Consider the following 23187-nt stretch of genomic DNA (forward strand, 5'->3'; position numbering starts at 1 on the left):
GATCCCTACCGGGTTGGATGAGAATGCCCCATACTTTGACTCAGAAACGTGGCTGGGGCCAAAGTGATATAAGCTTATCTGCAATGGGAATATGATGGGCATCAGTCCTAGTGACTGCATTGAGGCTTCTGCAGTCCACAGAAAACCTAATTTCTCTTTTCCCACCCTTGGTGTGAGGTTTTGGTACCAGGACTACTGGACTAGCCCAGGGGCTATCTTTAGGCCCAATGACCACCAATCCCAGCATCTTTTGGACCGTTGTCCTGATGCAATCCCTGACGTGGTCAGGATTTCTATAGATTTTACTCTTAACAAGCAGGCTGTCACCTGTGTCCACTAAATGGGTACACCAGGTGATCTAACTGGGTTTCAGGGAGAACATGTATCTGTACTGATTGAGGGTTTGCCTACAATCAGCATGCGGCTGGTCAGTGAGGCTACCTGCAAAGGCTACTCCATCAACTGACCCATCATCAGGGTTCTGAGAGAGGAGATCAGGGAGAGGGTCACTCTCTTCCTCCTGTTCCTCATCAGTTGCCATCAGCAAGCTCATGTCATCCCTGTCCACAAAAAGTTTCAGGCGGTTCACATGAAGTACCCTCTGAGGACTTCTTGTAGTACCCAGGTCCACCAAGTAGGTAACCTCACCTTTTTGTTCAAGGTTGGTGTGAGGGCCATTCCACTTGTCTTGGCAAGCTGCTGGGGCCACAGGCTCCAATACCCACACTTTCTAGCCTGGCTGATAAACAGTCAAGACAGCCTTTTGGTCATGCTAAGCTTTTTGCAGTTCTTGGATGGCCTCCAGGTTTTTACTTGTCTTCTTCATGTATTCAGCCATACATGAGTGCAGGCCAAGGACATAGTCCACAATATCTTGTTTAGGAGGTTTGAGAGGTTGCTCCCATCCTTCCATCCTTCCTTAACCAGATATTAGGACCCCTAACTGGATGCCCAACCAAAAGTTCAAATTGGCTGTAACTAAACCCCTTTTGTGGGACCTCTCTGTAGGCAAAGAGAAGGCAAGGTAACAGAACATCCCATTTTCGCCTAAGCTTTTCTTGTAGTCCCATGATTATACCCTTGTTGAACCTTTCAACAAACCCATTGCATTGTGGGTGGTAGGGTGTAGTAAACTTATAGTTTACTCCACACTCTTTCCACATTGCAGTGATGTAACTTGACATGAAGTTAGTAGCTCTGTCAGTTAACACCTGGAGGAGAACCCCAGGAGAGCCCTGGCCACATAGGAGCTGTGGTGCTGGGGAATGGCTTCTGGGTACCTAGTGGCATGGTCCACCACCATCAGTATGTAACTGTGCCCAGATGCTGTTAGAGAGTTCAAGGGACCAATGATGTCAATCACCACCCTTTCAAAGGGGACCCTGACCACTGCAAGTAGATATAAGAGGCCTTTGTGGTGCCACGTGACTTAGCACTGGCTTGGCAGGTGACACAGGAGTGACACAAATTCTTGGTGTCCTCAGACATATGAGCCAGTTAAAGTAAGGGACATGCCTACTTTGCCCTACGTGTCCTGCTAGGGGAATATCATGTGCTAGGGAGAGGAGAAACTCCCTGAACTTCTGGGGTATTACCAATCTCCTGGTAGCACCAGGCTTGGGGTCTCTACCTTCAGAATACAGGAGTCCCTCTTCACAATAGATCCTATGGGACCCACTGATATTGCCTGTTTCCTCAGCAGCAGCTTGCTATCTGAGGAGTTCAAGAGAGGAGCAGGTCTGCTGCTTCAAACTCAAGTCTGCCCTAGAAGCCGCCCCTGCCCCCAAGAACTCTGCCTGGTCAGGCCCAAGTTCCTCTGGGACAGTTCCTTCACAGGGGCTGAGATCATCTCCCTCAGGAGGTTGATCTTTGCTGGGAGATTGAGAGGAGGGAAATTCCTCTCCCTTCCTGCTCCTTCTCTTTAGAGGCACCTGGTCAATTTTACCAGAATCCAGTGTTCTTTCAGTGCTGAGCTGTTTGGCCTGAGCCCTAGTGACAGAAAAGACACTGGCAGAAATGCCCATAATTTCTGCATGAGACCTGAACTCTACTTCATCCCACGCTGAAGTTTCCAAATCATTGCCCAACAGACAATCTACAGGAAGGTCTGGAGATACCACAACCCTCTTAGGTCCAGTTGCCCCACCCCAGCTGAAGTTCACAACTGCCATGGAATGGTCAGTCCTGACATTACTAATGCTGGTGACTTGGTACATCTGACCAAGTATGATCTGTTGAGGGGACACACGTTTTTCTGTCACCATAGTGACACTGGCCCCTTTGTCCCTGTAAGCATGGCTTCTTTTCCATTGATCAAAGACGGTTGTCTGTTCTTGCCCAAGTTAGTGGGACTTACTAGCAGGGTGGCAAGGTCTAAGCCACCATCGCTGATTAGAACAGCCTGATCTGGAGTTCTGATTAAGTTAGAACCCTTCTCAGAACCCAAGGTTAACCCTACTAATCCCTTGGCTGCTGTACTATCACTTGTACTGGTGCTAGGGGGTGGAGGTACCTTAGGGACAGTGGTAATAGGAGTTTCCTTGGCCTTTGGACAATCAGCATCCCTTGTCCAATGAGTTTTTATCTTACAAATGTAGCACCAAGGTTTATTTTTCCATTTCTTGGAGATTTGGAACACATACTCACATGCAGGTTTTTAGGGGCCTTGAGAAAACTCTTTCTTGTCTTTATTTTTGTCCCCGCCCTTATCTTGAGATTGAGAAGAATCCTGCTTCTTCTGGTCACCTCCACCGGTGTTTTTCTGCTTAACCCTGGTGCAGACCCATTTGTCTGTCTTCTTTCTCAATTCTTGTCCACCACGCACTGGTGCAAAAGTTGATTCTGACAGTTATTAAGGATGTTCTCTCTCATGATCAAATTATACAGTCCCTCATAGTCCTGTACCTTGCTTCCATGAAGCCAGCCCTCCAGAGCCTAATAGCACTATCTACAAAATCAAACAAGTGTTTAGTGTTTGCTTTCTGCATATCTCTGAACTTAATCCTGTCTTGTTCAGTGGTTAAGCTTAACCCATTTCTGAGAGTAGTTTTCAAGACAGTGTAGTTATCTGCACCCTCTTCTCTAACAGTGAAGAGCTTATCTCTTCTTTTGTTAGCAAAGGATAGCCACAGTATAGCTGTCCACTGCCCGTGAGGGACCTTCTGTACTTTACAGGTCCTCTCTAAAGCAATGATCTATTTATGGATGTCATCCCCCTACTGGTAAGGAGGGACTTTCCGGCTAAGGTTCCAAGTGTCAAAGGAGGGTTTCCTGATCCTAGGGACACTGGGGCTGCCACCATGGGACTCTAGAGCCAAACTTTTACTAGCCTTCTGTTCTTCTAAGGCCTCCTTTTCAAAGGACAACTGATCCTTCCTGAGCCTGAGTCTCAGTTTCTATAGACGGATCGGTTGGTATTCCCTACCTATGGAGTCATCCCTCTTCTTAGAGATGGATGTTCCTACAGAAGTTTCAGAGGCAATGGACTGTGCAGAGGAGGAACTAATCCTCCTTTGCCTAGACTAAGCCCTACCAGGTGGAATAAAGGGGGACCTACTTCTAGGGACACACTCTGTGCTAGCTTCACTATCCTCTGGGGGATCTGGGATCTCCAGGGGGGAGTCATTAGACTCCTCATGGTTAGGGTCAGAATCTAGGTCAAAGACTCTGACTCTTCTTCTGTCCCCTGCCTACCTACTCCGTTCTGCTACTCTGACCCATCAGCTTTCTTGAGGTCATCTTGCAGTAACACCTCTAAGAGGCATCGAGTGCTTGGGATTTTCCCTGTCTTTCATTTCCTAGTGGAACTCAGGGCTCTCAATTCAAGAAATGTGAAGCCACTGTATCTAGAAAGAAGAGAGCCACTGGCTTCTTCTACTAAAGACATCCTAGGTGTAGGGTGGTGTTGCACCTACTTAACCTAGTGGGAAATACAAAAATTGAATATTGGAGAAAGTGTGTGCTAGGCCCTTAATAACCAATCTTTAAGTTCAGTAGAACTTACTTGTCTATAAAATATTATATGTGCCTAAATGTTACTGATGGTTTTTCAATTAGACCACACTCAGATTAGCTGAAAAACCGGTGCAAGCTTGAATCCCAACCGCTGCACACCAATGTGAGAGGTTGGCTTAGTATATGATGTTCACTTATGTAAGTGTAGTACCTTGCACTATAATCCAGATGAAATTATGGTGATTTTAGTGGTTTAGACAACCTTAGAAAGGCTCTAAGTGTGGTAGCTGTGGAGAGCTGCCTTCAGGCTTAGTCTAGGAGGGGTGTAAAGCAGCTCAGTTTATCAGTGCATTCCTTAGTATAGGCTAAGTGAAAAAGAACCACACAGTGTACTTATATAAATAGATATTTAGTACAGTCACTCACTAACTCTATACAATATCTCCTGCCCATAGATATACTGTCAATTCACACAATACTTCAAAAATAGAACAGTAAGAAGCACCAATACATAGTGGTCCCCAGTGGGTACCACACCATATATCAAATTAATGGAATGCGAACCATGATAGTAGATGAGATTGGACCCAGACGGTATAGAGAGTTGGGGACTTTAGATATCACCTTAGGTGAGAGTCTAGGTAAACCCACGATAGTCGTATGCTAAGAGGCTAAACGACTGCATACTCAATACTACTCCAGGTACATTGTGGTTGCAGTCTTGAAATGGAGAGACCCTTTCAAGTGGACCCCTAAGATAACCTGTGGAAGACAGAATGTTGAGGAGCCACCCCACCCATGGATACCCTCAGAATCAGGATACCTACAACCACTGTCAAGCACTATTGAGGATTTTAGGATGAGACCGCTGTTGCAGACGGATGAAAGAGTCTGTTGAAACCCGGGCATGAGTTAGTGTCGAAAAGTACATGAAGGCAGAGGGGAGAGAGTCTGTGCCACTCTGGGATGTCCAGAAGACATGGAAGACTAAGGAAACTCAAGTTCAATGAACACAGGTCTGTTGAAGATAAGGCTTCAAGTACAGGTACACCAAATCAGTAGCTCTACTCCAGCCATCGTGATGCTGAATACAACAGAATCTGTCCGTCCAACCAACCACGTCGGTGCGTGTCAGTTATAGCGGGGACAGGATCGTCGACAGAACCTTTCGATGCATCCGACTGTGATGAAGCGATACAGCGATGTGGTGCACAGGGGTTCAGTTGCAGGGCATTCAATGAGAGATGCGGGCCTCAACTCGATGAGAAGACAACTCAGGCCTCGAGGGAATGCAGAATCACTACCTGTGTTGCTGTGCCTTTTGGAATCTGCGGGAGTCCAGGTTCGGCAGGTCGGTCGACTGTGTTGCGGTGCCTGCAGATGCAGGGGAGTGACTCCTTCACTCCAAGGGAGATTACTTTGGATGTCCACAGGCCCAGGACGGAACCTGTATGGAGCACGGACACTGATGGTGCAGCGGGTTTGCAGGGCAATGAGGCCAGGAGCAGACAGAGTCCTCTCAGTTGCAGGCATGTTCCCAAAGCAAAGGACAATGCAATCAGTCCGGCTCGGTCATCACGACTCAGCCAGGATGTCCAGATGGTCAAAGATGAAGTGGAATTGGAGCTGAATCAAAGCCTAGAACGAATATAGGGGCCCACCCACAGGCAAGCCTTTAGGTACCCTCAGGAGAGGGTTGGGATCATTTAGGGGTCCCTCCCAGAGGAGGAGCGGGACAGAGGGGAGGATATCCGATGTCCTTTGTCCAGTTTTGCCCCAGGACACGAGCCAACGACTCCCTGAGCTGGTTTGAACTGGAGTATGCAAGGAGGGCACCAAATGTGCCCCTTCTAGCAGACTGTTTGGTGCAGGCAAGTGCTCCCACCCCGGCCTAATACACTAAATCCTGTCTGGGAGGTGATCACACCTCCTGTGGCAAGAAACCTATTGTCCTACCTTCCCCTGCTCAGGCTTGGCCCAGCAGCAGGAGGGCAGAATCGTGTCTGTGGTCAGTGCAGCCCTAGGTTGCTGTCAGGCTTTGAAAGATCAGTCCCGAGAGCATGGAGTGCTTCCCAAGGGTCCCTACCATGGATACTATGGGTGAATATGATGGCGGGCGGATACCCACGCCATATTATTATGGCGGGGGTATCGCGGCGGATGCAAAGTGTGCCCGCCGCTTTTCTGCCGGTCGGTAATCGTTACAATTGCCGGCTGGGCAGAGCTGGGGCACAATATGGTGGTGGTGCCTAGAAGGCACCGCCTTCCATTTTATGATGCCTGTTCTCAAAGGCCCTTCCATGGTGGCAATGCCACCATGGAAAGGCTGGCGGGGATGTGCTTTGGGGGCCTGTTGCTGGCCCCCAGGGGGGTTAGGGGGGTGGGGGGTACCCTTGGGGGGTACCCATGGTACTCCCCTCCATTCCCATGCACAAGGTGGCAGGCACCGCGCAGTGCCTGCCACCTTGTGCATGGGAATGCACAACATGTTTATTTGGCATTGCGGTGGGTGCTGCTTACAGCAGCACCTGCCGTAATGCCAAATATGCAGAATGCGACCTCCAGGGTATTGGTTGCATCCTAATTAGTGGTGCGGGACCGCTGCACGTCGGGCGGCCGGTCCCGGCACCGTGAGGATGGCGGCTGGATCCTAATGGGCCCCTATGTTGGGGTATGATTCCAACAGGTTTGATACCAAACCTGCTCAGGTTTGTTCCAATCAATTTAGAGATGGTCATCGTGTAATGATGCATGACCTCTCTATCGTAATGACTGATTCACTCACAAAGTCTGGAGAATGGACACTGGGATTTGTAGGGGTGGTCTGCTCCTGCGGGGCCGCCCTCACACTTGGAACTATGCACAGGTTTCAAGTGCAGTGATGTAAGATATAAGGAAACCTATATCTTTCATGAGGGGTGCATGCACCACTCACAAAGTCTGCAATGGCAGGTCCGAAGTCAAAGTTTGGAGGGTCCCTCATGGGTGGCATAGCACATGCTACAGTCCATAGGGGATCCCTGGGGTACCCATGCCCTTGGTACCTTACTGCCATATACTAGGGTCTTACAAGGGTGCCCCAGTAACCAAATAGGAATGTACCAAGGTACTCACCATAACCAATTTAGGGAGTAAGCAAAGTGACTGGGGTACTGATTAGCAGGATCCCAGTCAGACTAGTCAGAAAAACAGTAGAACACCAGCAAAAAGTGGGGGCAACCATGAAAGCAGAACGTCATTTTCTACACTATATGGTTGCTATGAATGCCAAAATAGCTGACACAAAGGGAACCAAAGTGTGTAGAACAGAGTTGGGTAGCATTTGTGGATGTAAGCTGTATGAACAGAAGAATATGGAGTGACCCAGAAAAGCATGAAGTGATATAATGTATGCAGATTCTGCTATTTGTACTGCTCTGCAATGTGGTTCAATTGCTCGGTCTGACCAGGGAACTGTCAATGATAGCTGGTGGATATATAATTAATTGTACCCAGCTTTTTCAGTAATACTGTCCAGGCTTTGGATATAAAATTGAAACATCTGTCAGTGATAATAATCAAAGACAAACCATATAGATGAGACAAATCTACATTAGCAAGTTCCAGTACAGAAAGTCTCCTAGAAAGCGTAGACTAAGGTACACAATATTCAGGCCCAGATGTACTGAAAGTTCACTCAATGAAGTGCAGCACGTAGTTATGCTGTGTTGCATGAACAGGAAAGAGCTGGACAGTGTCATATTTAAAATGAGAGAGCTATCCAGCCTCTTCTTGCTGCTGGTGCGCTTGTGGCTGCCACCACCAATGAAGGTACCCTCACGTCATGCTTTTGTAGTTCATGGTCGTTGGGTCAACCAAGAGTATCTTGAGGGGAGTAGTATGATTGCATGTTTCCAGGTGTCCGGGAGGGTGGTAGTGGAAGGTGATGTCGAAGTGAGCTGTGAATGGATGGAGTCCCATCCTTTTAGGAAGAATGAGTGGTGGCAGGAGTCTGAAGGAGCTCTGGATTTAATAGATCACATAGTCAAATCAGCTCTGTGGATGTGATTTCTGATCAGCAGGAAAGCTGGTGACCAGGCTAGTTACAGAACTCTGTATTGTAGAAGCTAAGGGATGAGTAATCCAGTTTGGGGGGTTCAAGCTATGGTATATTGTCATGATTTTCTTCAAGAAGTGAATGGAGAATTTGTTACATAGATCCTTTGAAGAGGTGGTAGTCCTTGAGCTTGCAGGCAGGCATGTGAACTCTTTGGTGATTGCATAGATCTTTTTGGTGGTGTTCTCACTGTTCAGTATGCAGAATTAAAGGGCTAGGCATTTGGTGGTTTTGGTATGTCCTGAGGGCCCACTTGAAGGAGGCTCTTTTTGTCATTCTGGGTGTGGGCACCAATGTGATTCTAGTTTGTGTGGAATAGGTTCACCGACAAAATATTGATGTAAAAAATATAGATGTAAAAATATAGATGAAAAAATACCCTTTACCCCTATAAACCCTACAACCCTCACCTAAAATTAATTACATAATTTCCATATTTAATTTTCAATTAATTAATTAATATTAAATTAGAACAATTAATTATCTAAACATATATTAAACCCCTCCTTTACCCCTATAAACCCCACAACCCTCACCTAAAATTAATTACATAATTTCCATAATTAATATAAAATTAATTAATAAATATTTATTAACAACTAACTATTATTAGTTAAACATACATTACTTCCCACCCTTTACCCCTATAAACCCTACAATACCTAAAATAAATTACTCAATTTCCAGAATTAATTTTCACTAAATAAACAACTAATAATTGATTAATCAAAAAAAAAATATTTTACCCATTTCCCCTATAAACCCCACAGCCTGCATCTGAAATTAATTACACAATTTCCATAATTAATTTACAATTAATTAATAAATATGTATTAACAACTAACTATTAATTAATTTAAAATAAATACTTCCCACCCTTTACCCCTATAAACACCACAACTTGCACCTAAAGAATTACACATTTACCATAATGTATTACCAATCAATGAATATTGATTACAAACCAATTATTAATTAATTAATAGTAAATCACTTCCCATTATCAACACGATAAAACCTCAATTAAAAAATTATTAATAACTAAACAAATAATCATTCATTTATTATAATTACATGTTTTCCCTCCCTATTCCCTTTATAAACCAACAAACCGCTACGGAATTAAAAAACGCAAAATTGTATTAAAATAAAGTTAATAACTACTAAAAATGTAACACATCTATTAAAAAAAATAAACAATTCTTATTCAAAAAATACATCACAAACAATTACAAAATATACTAAACTACATTACACTAATTAAAAAATCGATATTTTAAGCAATTATATATGTTTGCAAACGATATTAATGACTTATATATTTTTAAAAACTAAGGGGTCTATTAAGATGGCGGTCGGATGGCCAACGGCGGTAATCCGCCCGCAATCGCAACCCAGATAATCGCCGGTCCCATTAGCATGGCGGCGACGACCGCGGTGGTGAGATTTTTCACCCATCACTTTTCCGCCGGTAGCAGTCCACACGCTTGTCTGGTGGGTGGAGCTGGACCGCTAAAATGGGGCCAGTGCAGGGTCAGGCTCCGCCAGCATTATTATGATGCCGGCGGTAGCCAGAATTTCTGCGGCGTTGGAACCGCCAAGGAAAGGCATGCGGAGAATGTCTCCGGGGGCCATTGCGGGCCCCCAATGTGTTTAGGGGGGGTGTGGGTGAACTGGGGGAGTACCATGTATGTATGAATGTATGGAGGGAATTTGTAAAGCGCAGGAATCACCCCAGAGGGATATCTCCGCGCTAGCATAGACAACAGAGCTGACTGGCATACATTTCCATAACTCAGGCCTTGAATAATTCCGTCTTCAGGATTTTTCTGAAGCGCGTGAAACTAGAAGATTTACAAAGCTCCTCTGGTAGGGAATTCCAATATTCTGAGGCCTGGAAGCAACTGTTTTACCTCCAGTTCGAATTTTCTTAAAACGCAGGACCGCCAGCAGCCCTTTACTTTCTGATCTAAGACACCGGTTCGGGCGATACAATTTAAGTTTGTTCGCCATATAACTCGGGCATTTGCCAAAAACAGCTCTATGGGCAAAGCAGCAGAGCTTAAACTTTATTCTCTGGCGGATAGGAAGCCAATGCAGAGACTTCAGTAGTAACCCGGAGGAGGTATGAGGTGGCTTATTAAGGACTAAGCGTGAGGCCACATTTTGAACGATCTGTAATCTGCTAAGAAGGGCCTCATTCGCAGAGGCCAGTAGGGCATTACAATAGTTGAGGTGACCTATAATCAGAGCCTGAACTAGGGTTCTACATACTGCGAGGGGCAGCCAAATGAACACTCTGCGCAAAAGGCTCAGGGTGCGATAGCAGGTCCCAGCGGTAGTCATTATTTGGTATTTCATTGATAGCTGTGCATCCAACTGGACTCCTAGATTTTTCCACCAAGGTAGGAGAGGGGATGGGGCCTAGCACCGTCGGCCACCATGAAGGTGACCAGGAGGTAAGTGCAGGACCAAAGAGCAAGATTTCGGTTTTGACCGCATTTAACTGCAAAAAATGATCAGTCATCCAATCAGCTATGGCAAACATGCCTTTAGCAAAACGCTGATCAACTGACTCCATATCCTTATCAAAGGATAGGAGTAATTGAGTGTCGTCTGTATAAGAGAATGGCATGAAGCCATACTTTCGGATGACTTTAGAAAGAGGGGCCACATAGATATTGAATAAGGTTGGGCTCAAGCAAGAGCCCTGGGGCACCCCCTTACTAAGCTTCACAGTTCGTGAGCGGAGAGGGACCAGATTGACACTCCTGCAGACCGGTCTCTCTCAGTCGGAGTATCAATTTCTGATGAGAGACCGTGTCAAAGGCTGCGGTTAGGTCCAACAAGACCAGCATCACTCCTTTAATTAAAAAATGTTGATAGACTTCAACAGCACACTTCCCATCCTGAAAATATTCCTAAAATTGCCAGATTTGAGCCTCAAGGGCTTATCAGTACCTCCTTAATCCAGGTGTCCCTGTACCAGGTGGCAGGCACTGTGCAGTGCCTTCAACGTAGTGCAGGGATATGCTGGACATGCTACCATGGCGGTCGGAATGATTTTCCGACTGCCATCCTAATAGACCCCTAGATTTCTTACCTTAAACTCAAAATTCTTGACCAAGGTATTCTTGTTGTCAATATTTCTGACTCATGATATTTAGGACTCGATATTTCTGTAGTTCGACATTTCCAACTCGATATTCTGTCTGTACACCTGTGCAGTAGTGTTTCTTCAATTAGAGGTCACTGGTGCACATGCTAGCATGGGGTGTAGTCCTAAGTTTAGAGTTGATTATGACCAAGGCCAGAGAGTCATTGAATATATTTGGGTTAGGCTGGTGGTCTGTGAATGCTGTGGGTGAGAAATTCTAGTTATCATGGGAGATTTTGTTCCATTGCTGGTGGGTGGTCCAGGAATTGGTTGGTTCAACATGTTTGGGTACTTAGATGTTGAATTGGGTCAGGTGATGGTCAGTCCAGGTAAAAGGGGGATCATGGGTGTTTACAGAGATGTTAGGGAAGTTGGTGAGGATGGTGTCGAAGAGGTGACTGGCCAATTGGGTGTGGCGTGTAACTTATTGGGTGGGGTCCAGAATCCTGAGGTCTTCTAGGAGGGTAGAGGAATTAGTGTCCATCTTGTAGTCAAGGTGGAAACTGAGGTCGCTGAGCAGGATGAAGGCATGAATTATAGCATTCATAGGGTGGTGAGGTCAGTGGGTCTTAAGTTGGTTCTGGGCCCAGGCAGTCGATAACAGGATGCTGCTACCGTTAGTGGTGGCATTGGGGATGTTGATGTTTAAGGTAAGATGTTCTAGTTAGTTATTGGTTTTGCAGAGGTAACAGTAGAGTTGATGGCAGTAGAGTTAATGTGGCTATGCGATCTGCACACAGACGGGCGCAGAGAGGTTTGCCTTTGGTGCACCCACTAAGAACATCCACACCAAATCCTGCATTTGAAGGCCAGAGGAGGGGGAGGAGGTGGCAAGAAATGGAAAAAAGGGTGGAGAAAAGAGTCACAGGGGGCAAATGCAGGTGCAAAAATAGCAAAAAGGCATCAAAAGTGAACAAAGAAAGGAAAAGACAGGGCAATAAAGCAGAGCAAAACAGAGAGCAAAACAAAATAAATAACAAAGAGAGAATGGGGCTGCGCGAAAGAGCGTTAGAGAGAGAGAGCGAGAGAGAGCAAAATGGGTGAACAGCAGAGACTGAGCAAAAGAGGCGAAATAGCAATGAGCAAAACAGAGGAATGAGGCTAAAGAGTGAAAAGGAGCAAAAGATCATAGGACAAAAATAGGCAAAAAGAACTAAAACAGTCAAGAAAGCAAAGTGCAAAAACGGTCAAGGAGGCAAAAGAGAAAAAAGAGACAAAAGACAAGAGGCTTGGGCCACAGAAGTACGATAGTCCAAAAAGACCTGGACCTGGCCAAGGACTGGTCACTTAAGATTCAGGCGGTCAGGCAGGGCCAGGCAGAACATTCAAATGTACTCCCTTTGTCATGCCTATGGTTTGACGGGGTAGTGGGTTCGTTAAAAGTTCTAAAAATAGTAGTAGTACATTTTCTAGTAACAGCTATCAACTTGGCCCCGCGCAAAATTCTCAATTTACCATTTTTGTAAGATGTTGTATTTATATGCACCTAAATGTTTAGCATCTTCTACAAGATATTATTATACCTTTCATCAACGTCCTTCTGAAATGATCAGCTGGCCTGTTTTCAGTTTATCTAAAAATTGCTAGCCACTAATCTGAGTAATTGTTTAGGGTCATAGTTCTATTGGTTATGCAATTTTAAGTTTATAGGCTCACACCGTCATGGACTGCCTTTCAAATCTGATATAAATGTATGCTAAATCAAGGAAAAAGTTTGGACTTTGGGTAGTAATAGAAAGATTACAAGATTTCAAGACCAAGGGCCCGATTCCTATCTCTCTTGAAAGCAAACCGAACGACTCTTTTCCAGAACCCTTTTCGCTCGATTTGTATCAGGGGAGTCCGACCTAACAAGTACGATGCATTTGAATGCATCTGGATACGATTCGGTTGGACTCCCATTGACTTTAATGCAACCCTGTGTACAGAACGCATACACAGGCTCCCATTGACAAAAGGGGTGGTTGGAGATCATCGTGCACCCTGTGGCCGGCACCCCTTGGTGCCTGCCGCACTGTGCATGGTCTGAAAGGGGGGACCCATGGGTACCCCCACGGGCATGATTCGAAGGACCTCGGGTGGATGGGGGCCCATCTGATTCCTCCATCCTTTTCAATCCGGGCAAAATGAATCGTAAAGGCTGTCCGAATCATTTATCGTACTTACTCGCTTGGAAAACCTACTCCATAGAGCTGAACGATTCGGCTCCGGAGGGCTCTATCTCTCCGCATGCCTTCCGGAGCCGATTCGGTCAGCGCTAAGGGTTTCCAGGCATTGTACTTGGTCGTTAAGAATTGGGAACGAGTTGGTCGTAAACAAGGGCTCCGTATCACTTTAGGTAAAACCAAATCTGATTCGGAGCCCTTTGACCGCGATCCGACTCGGGCCCTAAGTCTAATATCTAATCTTTTTCACATGTAGTATTCTATATCCAATATGTAAACCTGACAAAATAGCCAAGCCATGATTGGAAAAAAGAGTCTAGACTACCAGCCAAAATATTGCCGTTTCCAAGGGTTATCATTTACCCATTGTGTTTCATAAAAAGATAGATTGTTGGAAGGTGGATTATTAGTAGGTGCAGGTAAGAGCCTACAACTAGTAATAAAACCACAATCACTAATAAGGTCCAGTCAAATCTCAATAAATTAATCCTTTCTCAACTCTTTGTTGCTTGACAGATGAGTAGTCATGTTTTACTTAGGAGACAGACGTGTAATGCATTTAATATTGCTAAAAAAGTAAATAAGTAAAAGACACAAAACAATAAAATTCCAACACCAATTTATAGAAATTGAGAATATGTTTCTCTTTCAAGTGACATAAAAATGACAAAACTCCAATGTAGGGAACCAGAAATATGAATTTTTAACGAATGAACTGTAATGTAATGCCTAAAAGCATAAGGCGCCAACCGGGGACATCTGGTCATGCTAGACCAAGTCAAATCTTAAGTCAACCTCGATGGAGCACGGATCAGATACAGTCCCAGGTAGGTCCTACTGAAGTTTTACCTTCTCAGAATTGTGCCAAGTGTCCCACTCGTGGGGCAGACCTATGTCGGCAGCAAGGAGAGCGTTGCAGGCGGTTGTCTGTGGGGCACGAATAGCCAGTGGGCATCACGGGTAGATGAGCTAGAGCCTTGCAGTCACGAGCTGCACTACTTGCTGTGCAAAGACAGAAACTTGTGCCTGCTCGTGCTCATCCTTAGCAGGATCAGTGCAGTTCCGAACGGGCCAGTTCAGGAAGAGCTCAAAAGCTTTAATTTAAGAGCTACAGGCTCGCAGAAGAGCCAGGGTCCTGAGAGGCACCACTGGGTGGTTAGGAGCTCAGTGCAGATGGGTCTGGGAGCTGTAGACCAGTTGGTTCTTGGTTCCTTTGGAGAAAGCAGGGTCTTCTAGCTCAGGCCAAGTATTCACAAGCTCTGGATTTTCACTTGGGGCTAGGACTCAGTCTCCCACATTGCACCTGTGCAGTCCAGGAAACACTGGTTGTAGCTTGTCAGCTGGAGTATTCCTCTCTTTGGGTTGTTGAAGGTGTTTTCTTCCAGCACTTTTCTACCTGTTGCAGCTCAAGGAGTCCCCTCCTTATCCTTTAAGACAGTCACAGTATTTTCTTATGTGTAGCCTTGAGAATGCAACAGGTGTAGCCCGTGAGAGTGCAAACCTTCTGTAGTGCAGTCTAAGGGTCCAGCAGGGCAGTCCTTCTTCTCCATATAGTTCAGGTGGGGACTGAGGGGCTCCTAAGCCTCTCATATTTATTATGCATTCTGAGCAACCCTCTGCTATGACCACTTTCTGGGAAGTGTGTCATATTTTAGTCTCAAAATGCACAGTTCTTCACAAATCAAAATGGAGAACTTCTCTCACTGGAGTGCAGGTTTGGCAAACCCAAGCCACAGGTGTGGCTAACGTTCCCTACATTCCCCTTCCAGGCCCTCTCCTGATCTAATCAAGGGTGCTCCCATCTGGCTGGGGATCATTGAAGTGGGGGCTGGCCTAGGTCCATTGACATCTGTTCTCCTGCCTCTGGAGTCCAGCTTATCTTTCCAGCCCACTTCCTCTCTCTGGCTTCTCCAGTAAGCAGATCTCCTTCCACTAAATGGCTGTATTGCTTCAGCCCCAGGCCACTTCACAACTACCTGGCGTAGGTAACTTCAGGATAGTGAGTTCTAAAACTACTTTGCTGTAATAGTTATAATAAATCCAACCTTGGCAAGTTGTTGGATTTATTGTAACCATTATTTTTATACTTTGAATCATAATGCTGGCTAACTCCAATCAAAGGTTAGACTTTATGAATGTTTAATAAAGCCATGCCATGTTAGTCTATGGAGCTAGTAGCACTACAATAGGGAAAAACTACTTTAGCTGTTTCTCCCTACCAGGGAGGATAAAACATATTATATTTTGTCCCTGTTTTTTTATAACAATGCACCCTACCCTTGGGGTACCTAGAGCAGACCTTAGGTGTGACATATATGTAATAATAATGTCATTTTGGACTTTGAAAGTACTTTTAATTCCAATGTTGAATGTGGACATAGTTTTATTTTAAAACCAGCCTGCAAGGCAGGCATGGCTTTAAAATGAGGTGAGACACCACAGCAGTGCACACTTCAGTGCATTAAGTCCACTGGGTCTCTAAACCTACATGCCATACCATACACTAGGGACTTACGGGTAGGCTGTCCTGGTCAATTAGAATTATACCAATTTACGATATACCTTTTAAGGATAAAGCACCTGCCCTGGGTCTGGTTAGCAGAGCCCAGGGCGATTCCAGAGTCACTAACCACCAGTATCAGTCACAAAAAGGGAGGCGATCAGAGCAAAACAGATGAGTTTCCTACATGGATTAACTCAGTCAAATGATTATTGAATGTGCTTATCTTATTAGAGGCCCCAAACAATATGATAATGCTAATTTTCCAGGATACTGGTTGTCTAATTGTAAGTTTGCATGCTAAAGCTTCAAATGAGCTGTACAATAGGATTCTGACCAATTATGAAGCCCATATTTGATTACCCAGTAATGCCACCCCTCTCCTTAAAGGGTGGTTGACATGAAGCATAGCCTAAACTAGTGAAAGATTGGACTTTTGATCTCTTCCTGTGTGTAACTAGTTTTCTGCAATTGCCAGTAAGTCCTGTCTGATCATATAATATAAAAAATAAGGTGTGGGTGATGCTTATTGTTGGAAATGGCCCTCTCTACAGGCTTACTGACAAACGGTTTCCCTTCCCCCTTCACTTTTTGTTAATTTTTTTTCTGTTGGCGTTAGGACTTTGTTCACTTTACCACTGCTAAACAGAGTGAAAGTGCTTTTGCTCTCTTCTTTAAAGCATGGTAGAATTGGCTTATAACCTATAGGTACATTTAATTTACTGAAAGGCCCCTGGTAAAGTGCACTGTATGTGCCCAGGGCCTGTAAATTACATGGTACTAGTGGGCCTGTAGCACTGATTGTGCCACTCACTTAAGTAGCCCTTTAAACATGTCTCAGACTTATCATTGCAAAGCCTGTGTGTGCAGTTTTAGATTGGTGTGTTGCAATTTAAACCTCTTGCCTGGCCCAAATCTTCCTTTTTAATACATACAAGTCACTCGTGGGGTAGGCCTTGGACAGAGGGCAGGGTGCAATGTATTTACAAATCAGGACATGTACATTAAAGTTTTTTATGTCCTGTTTGTGGAAAAATCTTAAATCCATTTTTCACTACTGCAAGGACTATATCTACCATAGGATAACTTTGGGATTACCTTTATTACATTTTGTAAGCGTAATTTCCAAATATATAACTGACTCAAGTTTGGTGTCTCTGGAATCACAATTTAAAATCCAAACTTATGATGAAGTTGGATTTAAATTGCAATTCTGAAAATGACACTTTTAGAAAGTTGGCATTTTCTTACTTTAGTCATTTAATGCCTGCTGCTGATCACGTCTTGGGAGCTTAGGTGTGACTTGATGGACCATCCTGGCAGGATGGGAGGGGTGATTCTATGTTACACCAGTCATACTTGGGACCTTTAAGAGTTGGATTTTAGCATTGGGACACTTTATCTATAGTAGCCCTGCACTTAATAACTTACAGCATTATCATTGGAAGCTGGGCCAGTCTCACTCACACTTGAATAAGCTGTGTCCTGTCCCCACACAAATGGCTGCATGTGATTCCTGAGCCAGGGCAGGAAGGGCAGGGTCTCAGTGTACTTCAAAGGCATGTCTTTGAAGTTTCCCCCACTACCTCTTCAGTATACTCCTGGATAAGGGTGGGCGTAGTTCACGAAGTAGCACTTCGCGAAGCTACGCAAAGTGAAGTTCGCACTACGCGAGCTACGCGTAGCACTTCGCGAACTGCGAAGTAACATGTTCGCACTGTGCAAGATGTTGTTTTCAATGATTGCACAGTGCGGACAAGCAACCGGCACTGTGCAATCATTGAAAATGGCATCTTGCACAGTGCGAGCTGTAGTTTTCTGCTGCTCGAGTAGATTTTTCCTCGAGCTGCAGCTTTCTCAACGCGAACTGGTAGTTTCTCATCGCGAGCGGTCGCGAGCATACGCGACCCCTCGCAATGAGAAACCTGACCTTCTCGCGTTGTGAATCTCGCCGGGAGGTTTATTTTCCATGCTCGCGATCGCGAACAAGGAAAAAGTCTCGCCAGGATGTCATTTTGCTTGCTCGCGGTCGCCAACTTGACGTTGAGGACCGCGAGCAAGCAAAAAATGACCGCAGCACTACGCAACACTACGCTACGCGTGTTCGCACTGTGCTACGTGCAATTCGCGTAGTGCGAAGTAGCGCGAACTTCGCAAACTACGCGAGCGTAGCGTAGTGCTTCGCCCAGGCCTACTCCTGGACCTCTGGATACTCGGCCAGGAAAAAGGACTGCTGTGCTGCTGAAAGGACTGGCACTCTGCTAGACTGCTACTATGCTAGACTCCTGCTTTGCAGTGCTGACCTGCAGCCTGCTGCCCTCTTGTCTGAGTGAGATGGACTGGACCTGCACATCCTTTTCCCGGAGTGACTGCAAGGGCTAGTTGGCTGGCCTCCTGAGCTGAAGCTTCATGGACAGAACAGGTTTTCAATAACCTTGCAACTGCACCTAGACTCTGCCATTTATGAGTGTAGCCTGCCAATTGATGTCAACCCTAGTCCTGGACCCTTGGAAGTGGGCCTAGGGTGCTTCCCAATGAAACCAACGCATCTCCTCTATTGAGCGGCGCATCATTGAGCCAAATCGACACATCTCCTTTGCTGAGCAGCACATCCTCAAACTGAACTGATACATCGCCACTGTTGCGTGGATTGGACCTAGCACAGAAAGTCTTCATTAATCTTGCATCTTTGGAACCAACGCATCACTGACAGCATGGTGCATCTCTGACGCAAGTGGAGGGCACTTTGACGAGGACGTCATCACGCAGCTACTTTGAACCAATGCATCACCTCAGCCACATGCAGCATCCTCAATGCCGGAACTTTGAGTCGCAAGCCCCGCCAACTGGATCCTCGACCACGATGAACAGGACCTCACACCGTAGTCTCACCGCATCGCTTCCACTGAGCAACCCTTCTTGTCTCGGATCCACAGACTGCTCCGCAACCAGGATTTAATGTACTGTATTCAGTGGGCCTAACCTGGCCTCTGTAGCCAGCCTGTCGTTGGCCTGAACTTGTAACTTTGCCCCTCTCTGGCAAATATCCCTTGTTGGTGCTTGGTGCTTTTTGGTGCTATTTTAACCTAAAACTTTTAAATGTAATATCTCCGGTTTCCCTGATTGGATTGTTGTCATTTTGCTCTTGTTTCATTCATTAAAATGTACTTTATTTTTCTAAACTAATGTGCGATCTTATTGTATGGTGTTTTTACTGCACAAATACTTTACACATTGCCTTCAAGTTGATCCATGCCAAGCTACCAGAGAGTGAGCACAGAGTAATTTAGGGTTTACTTGTGCCTTACTCTGACTAAGATTGTGGTTACTGCTTGACCAGGCTCACACTCCAGTCAATCAGAAACCCAATTTCGAACACCTATCAGGCATTTATATGAGTGTTCAATCCTCATCTATTTAAAGCTTTGCCTGCTTCCCAATGCAAGATACTAATGGCTCCTAGAGAGAGGGGGACTGAGATGCCCAAACAAAGAATTGTACTGCCAAGTTGTCCAACATAGTCTTTTAAATGTTGATTTCCCTAGATTCAGAGAAATACTGACTCATTATGAATAACCTCTTAATGAATATGGAGATGTCTCTACTCTATAGGCACAACAGACTAATATCACTGAATCTAAATGTTATTACAGCAACCTACTTCAAGTCGTGGCACAGACTGGTGAAGACAACTACTACCTTCCTTTCAATATGAATTCTGCCCTTGCTCCAGCCCTTCCTTCATGGCCACACTTTTAGAAAAAAGAGAGAACTTTGTGCCTGGTGATTAAATACAGGTGTGATAGTGAACTCATGAAATATTTTATTATAGAGATTTAATCTTTTGGAGGGAACCATTTACACTATTATCAATATGGTCACAGCAAATAGACTAATTTTATCAAATCTGTGGCAATCAATGAATTCACAATTTTGAGAGGGTGTTGTGAAACCTCTCTGACACATAAGGCATGATCTTGATGCTCTACAAACACCTTCAATCAGTCATCCCTGGGCAGACCAACCTAAGTAAGTCCATGATCAACCTGGAATGGGAAAACGTTCATAAAAGATTTTTCCTTAGAAGCACTTGAATGCTGCTTTGGAAAGTATTCGTATACGGATGGTTTTACGCTCCCAGTTATGCGAGGAAGACTGACCAAAATGTTATAGAAATTTGATGGCAGAAGCATAAGGAGAGGGATGACCAGCTTCATATACTGCAAGAATGTCAAAAAGTGTATATGTTCTGAGGTGTGTGCAACGTATCATTTGTCAAATTGTGGACCTAAAAATCTTTGATGATCCATGCAATATTCTACTTGATCAATATGAAGAAGACAATGCTTTTTCCCACATATTTGTGGGTATCCTTTGCAGTTAGGTACTGATGGAAATTATTATAATGAGCTTATTGATTAAAGAATGAATCCTGATAGAATCGATGGAGGTAGTGAAGGTGTGGTCTGTTCTATCAATGGAACAAATCACATAAGCTCTGAGCAGAAATCTGAGAAGGTCTTCTCATAATTGTGATCCTCTCTTGAATATATGAAAAAAGACAATTGCAGAGTGTTGTGCTTGATCAGTATCCTAATGATCTATTTTTTTTTTAAATAACACTCTTGATGCACTACTCCAACTATTGATGGGCTGTACTCTTTGAGTAAACATTTTGCTACTTCACTTATTAAAGGTCAATGCTACCCTGATCAATTTGTATAATTACTTGCAGATGAAGGGGGTAGGTCGTTAACAAATCCATTTGTATGTATGTCTGTATGTATGTGGTATTTGTTTACCGCAAACCTAGCCAAAAAGTCAAGTATTCAGTCAACAAGTGGAAGGAGAGGTAGCTGATCATTGGATTGTTACTGCATTGTGATGGGCAATAACTAATCAGTATGTGCCATGCATTTCTATTTATGTTCTAAAAATTCAATAAATCTCTGAATATTTAAAGTTTTTGTGCGTGATTAGCAATGTTAGGGAACCTGAGTTAAGCCATTTTAGGAGGGAGGATTGAAGGGGAAGATGAGTGACTATTCAAACTCAGCAAAATTACGCTTCATTGCTATTTTAAAATATACGAAAGGGTACAGCTCGTATATGGTTGAGGATGATTAATGAATAATGGGACAAGCATCTATAGGGATCTGAAATCCAATGGGTTACAAGGAATGCAGGTACTACTGATAAGGGACAGACACTAGTGTTTACAGTAGCAGCATCTAATCAAATATTCTCAAATGGGCACACAATAGACCTTGGCAAACAGTAGACCTTTGTTTTAGATTGGATTTTTAACAGAAAAAGGCCTACCAGGACTCTTATGCATATTTACTTTATGGAAAAAACACAATTTCAACCTATGTCCTATTCTTCCTTTAGGAGACTTCTTTGAAGATCCGATTCCAGAAGCAGATTTGTACATAATTTCCCGTGTCATCCATGACTGGAAAGAGGACAAGTGCCTACAATTGCTATCCAAAGTTTATGATTCCTGCAAACTGGGTCTGTGCATTTTCTTTCAAACATATGGATCGGTTCACATGATCAATTACAGTGTAACAAAAAGCATGAACCAGAACCAAAATACTAAAAGCATAATCTTAAATAAATGGGAATATTGGGTCATTGTGAGAAATTGGGTTGTTGGTTGACTCGGATGTGAGCCCTGGTCAAGCAGCAACCGCAATGCTTGTTAGGTTAAAGTACAAGCAAACCCCAAATTAAACTGTGCTCAATCCCCTGGTAGCTTGGTACGGAGCAGGCGGACTTAACTTAGAAGCAATGTGTACAATATTTGTGCAAAACTTCTATTTCACAATTCTTTATTCAAATTTTATAGGGGGAGTGGGAGGGAGAACAGCAACAATGTACACCAGTTAATACAATGCTCCACTCCAACGGCCTATAGACATCAGAAAATATAGGTACTCCCATGGCACATAAACAGTGCATAGAACATCAATTGGGTCTGGGCCAGCAGAGGAAAGATGGGCAATTTGAGGTTGGGTGATAGGGGCAGGATGTGGAGTGCAGGGGAATGGGAAAATAGCAAGGGGAAGACGAGGGGGAGAAGTGTGTGAGTGAGAGAGGTAGGCGAGAAAGAAGTAGAATTGGAAGAAGAAGAAGAAGCAAAGGAGGACACCAGTGCCACAGGACTTCGTTTTTGGCTGTCAGCAGTGCCGTATGGAGCAATCGGTGCTCACATCTGGATAGGGTCAGAAAACCCACAAAGTCATGGAGAAGAATCATGGGTTGAGGCAACAGCAGGAAAATCGTTAGCGCATTGCCAATCGCCAATACAGAGAGGGGGACCGTCCCGGTAAGAAGCTGGCTGCTGCCAAAGCCACATGCATCCTCATACTTGATGGAGCTATAGGGTGACACAGGCTGTAGAATCACGTCCCCAGTAGAGATTGGCGCTGCAATAACTTCCTTCCATTCTCAACTTTACACGGCTGGGGTGGCAAGCACCCAGGACATATTAAAACAGTACTTTGATTGAATTGAGCTGCTATGGCTCGATCCAGGTCACAGAGAATACCTCAATGCCGCATTCACAACAGAAGAAATTGCAAAGGTTATTGCTGGCCTCCCTGGAGACCAAGCTCCAGACCTGGATGGACTAACCCCTGCCTTTTATAAAAAAATATGTTTCTATTCTAATCCCTCATCTCGTCGAAATGTACAGTGAATCAGTCACGCATTTTTTCAGTAATGCATCAAATCAATCCCTCTCTACCAGCAATGGCAGCTTTTTTAGATGCCACCAAGGCATTTGAAACCCTATAAAGGCCTTTCTTTTTCTTGCTCCTTGGGCGGCTAGGCTTTAGCTCAAACCTCATTCACAAGATCCTTATACTATACAATTTACCCTTGTGACGTATTAAAATTAATGGGCAGATCACCAGACCCATTGCGATCACTCGGGTCACTCGACAGGGGTGTCCAGTATCCCCGCTATTGTTCGCAATAACGATGGAACTGCTGGAAGCTTGGCTATGCAAACACCACAAAGAACACAGCATTGGATTCATGGCCCCAGTCTAATGATCTCTATATACGCCGATGACATCATGCAATATATCCGTGAACCGCACAAATCCTTGCACCTATGACGAGAGAAGTAATCTGATTTGGAGGTCGCTCAGGTGTACACATCAACTGGAACAAATCCATACTATTTCCCCTCACCGAAGCAATACATCCTTACCAAACAGAATATCCATTAAAATAGGCCACCGAGCCAACTAAATAGCTGGGTACAAGGTTGAGTAGGGACCCGGAGGAACTTTGGAAAGCGAAT

The 23187-nt window shown here is 44.6% G+C and overlaps 1 protein-coding gene across 1 annotated transcript in view; it reads left to right on the forward strand.

Moving 5' to 3' along the window:
- The window catches only part of LOC146805018 (acetylserotonin O-methyltransferase-like), a 540006-nt gene that overhangs the window by 509305 nt on the left and 7514 nt on the right, over nucleotides 1–23187 (forward strand). The window contains exon 7 of the mRNA XM_085622167.1: nucleotides 21264–21386. Within this exon, the coding sequence (XP_085478293.1) occupies nucleotides 21264–21386 (123 nt within the window). The remainder of the gene's footprint in view (nucleotides 1–21263; nucleotides 21387–23187) is intronic.

The sequence above is a fragment of the Triturus cristatus genome, chromosome 8 (assembly GCF_964204655.1).
Source record: "Triturus cristatus chromosome 8, aTriCri1.1, whole genome shotgun sequence".
NCBI classification, from domain to species: Eukaryota; Metazoa; Chordata; class Amphibia; order Caudata; family Salamandridae; genus Triturus; species Triturus cristatus.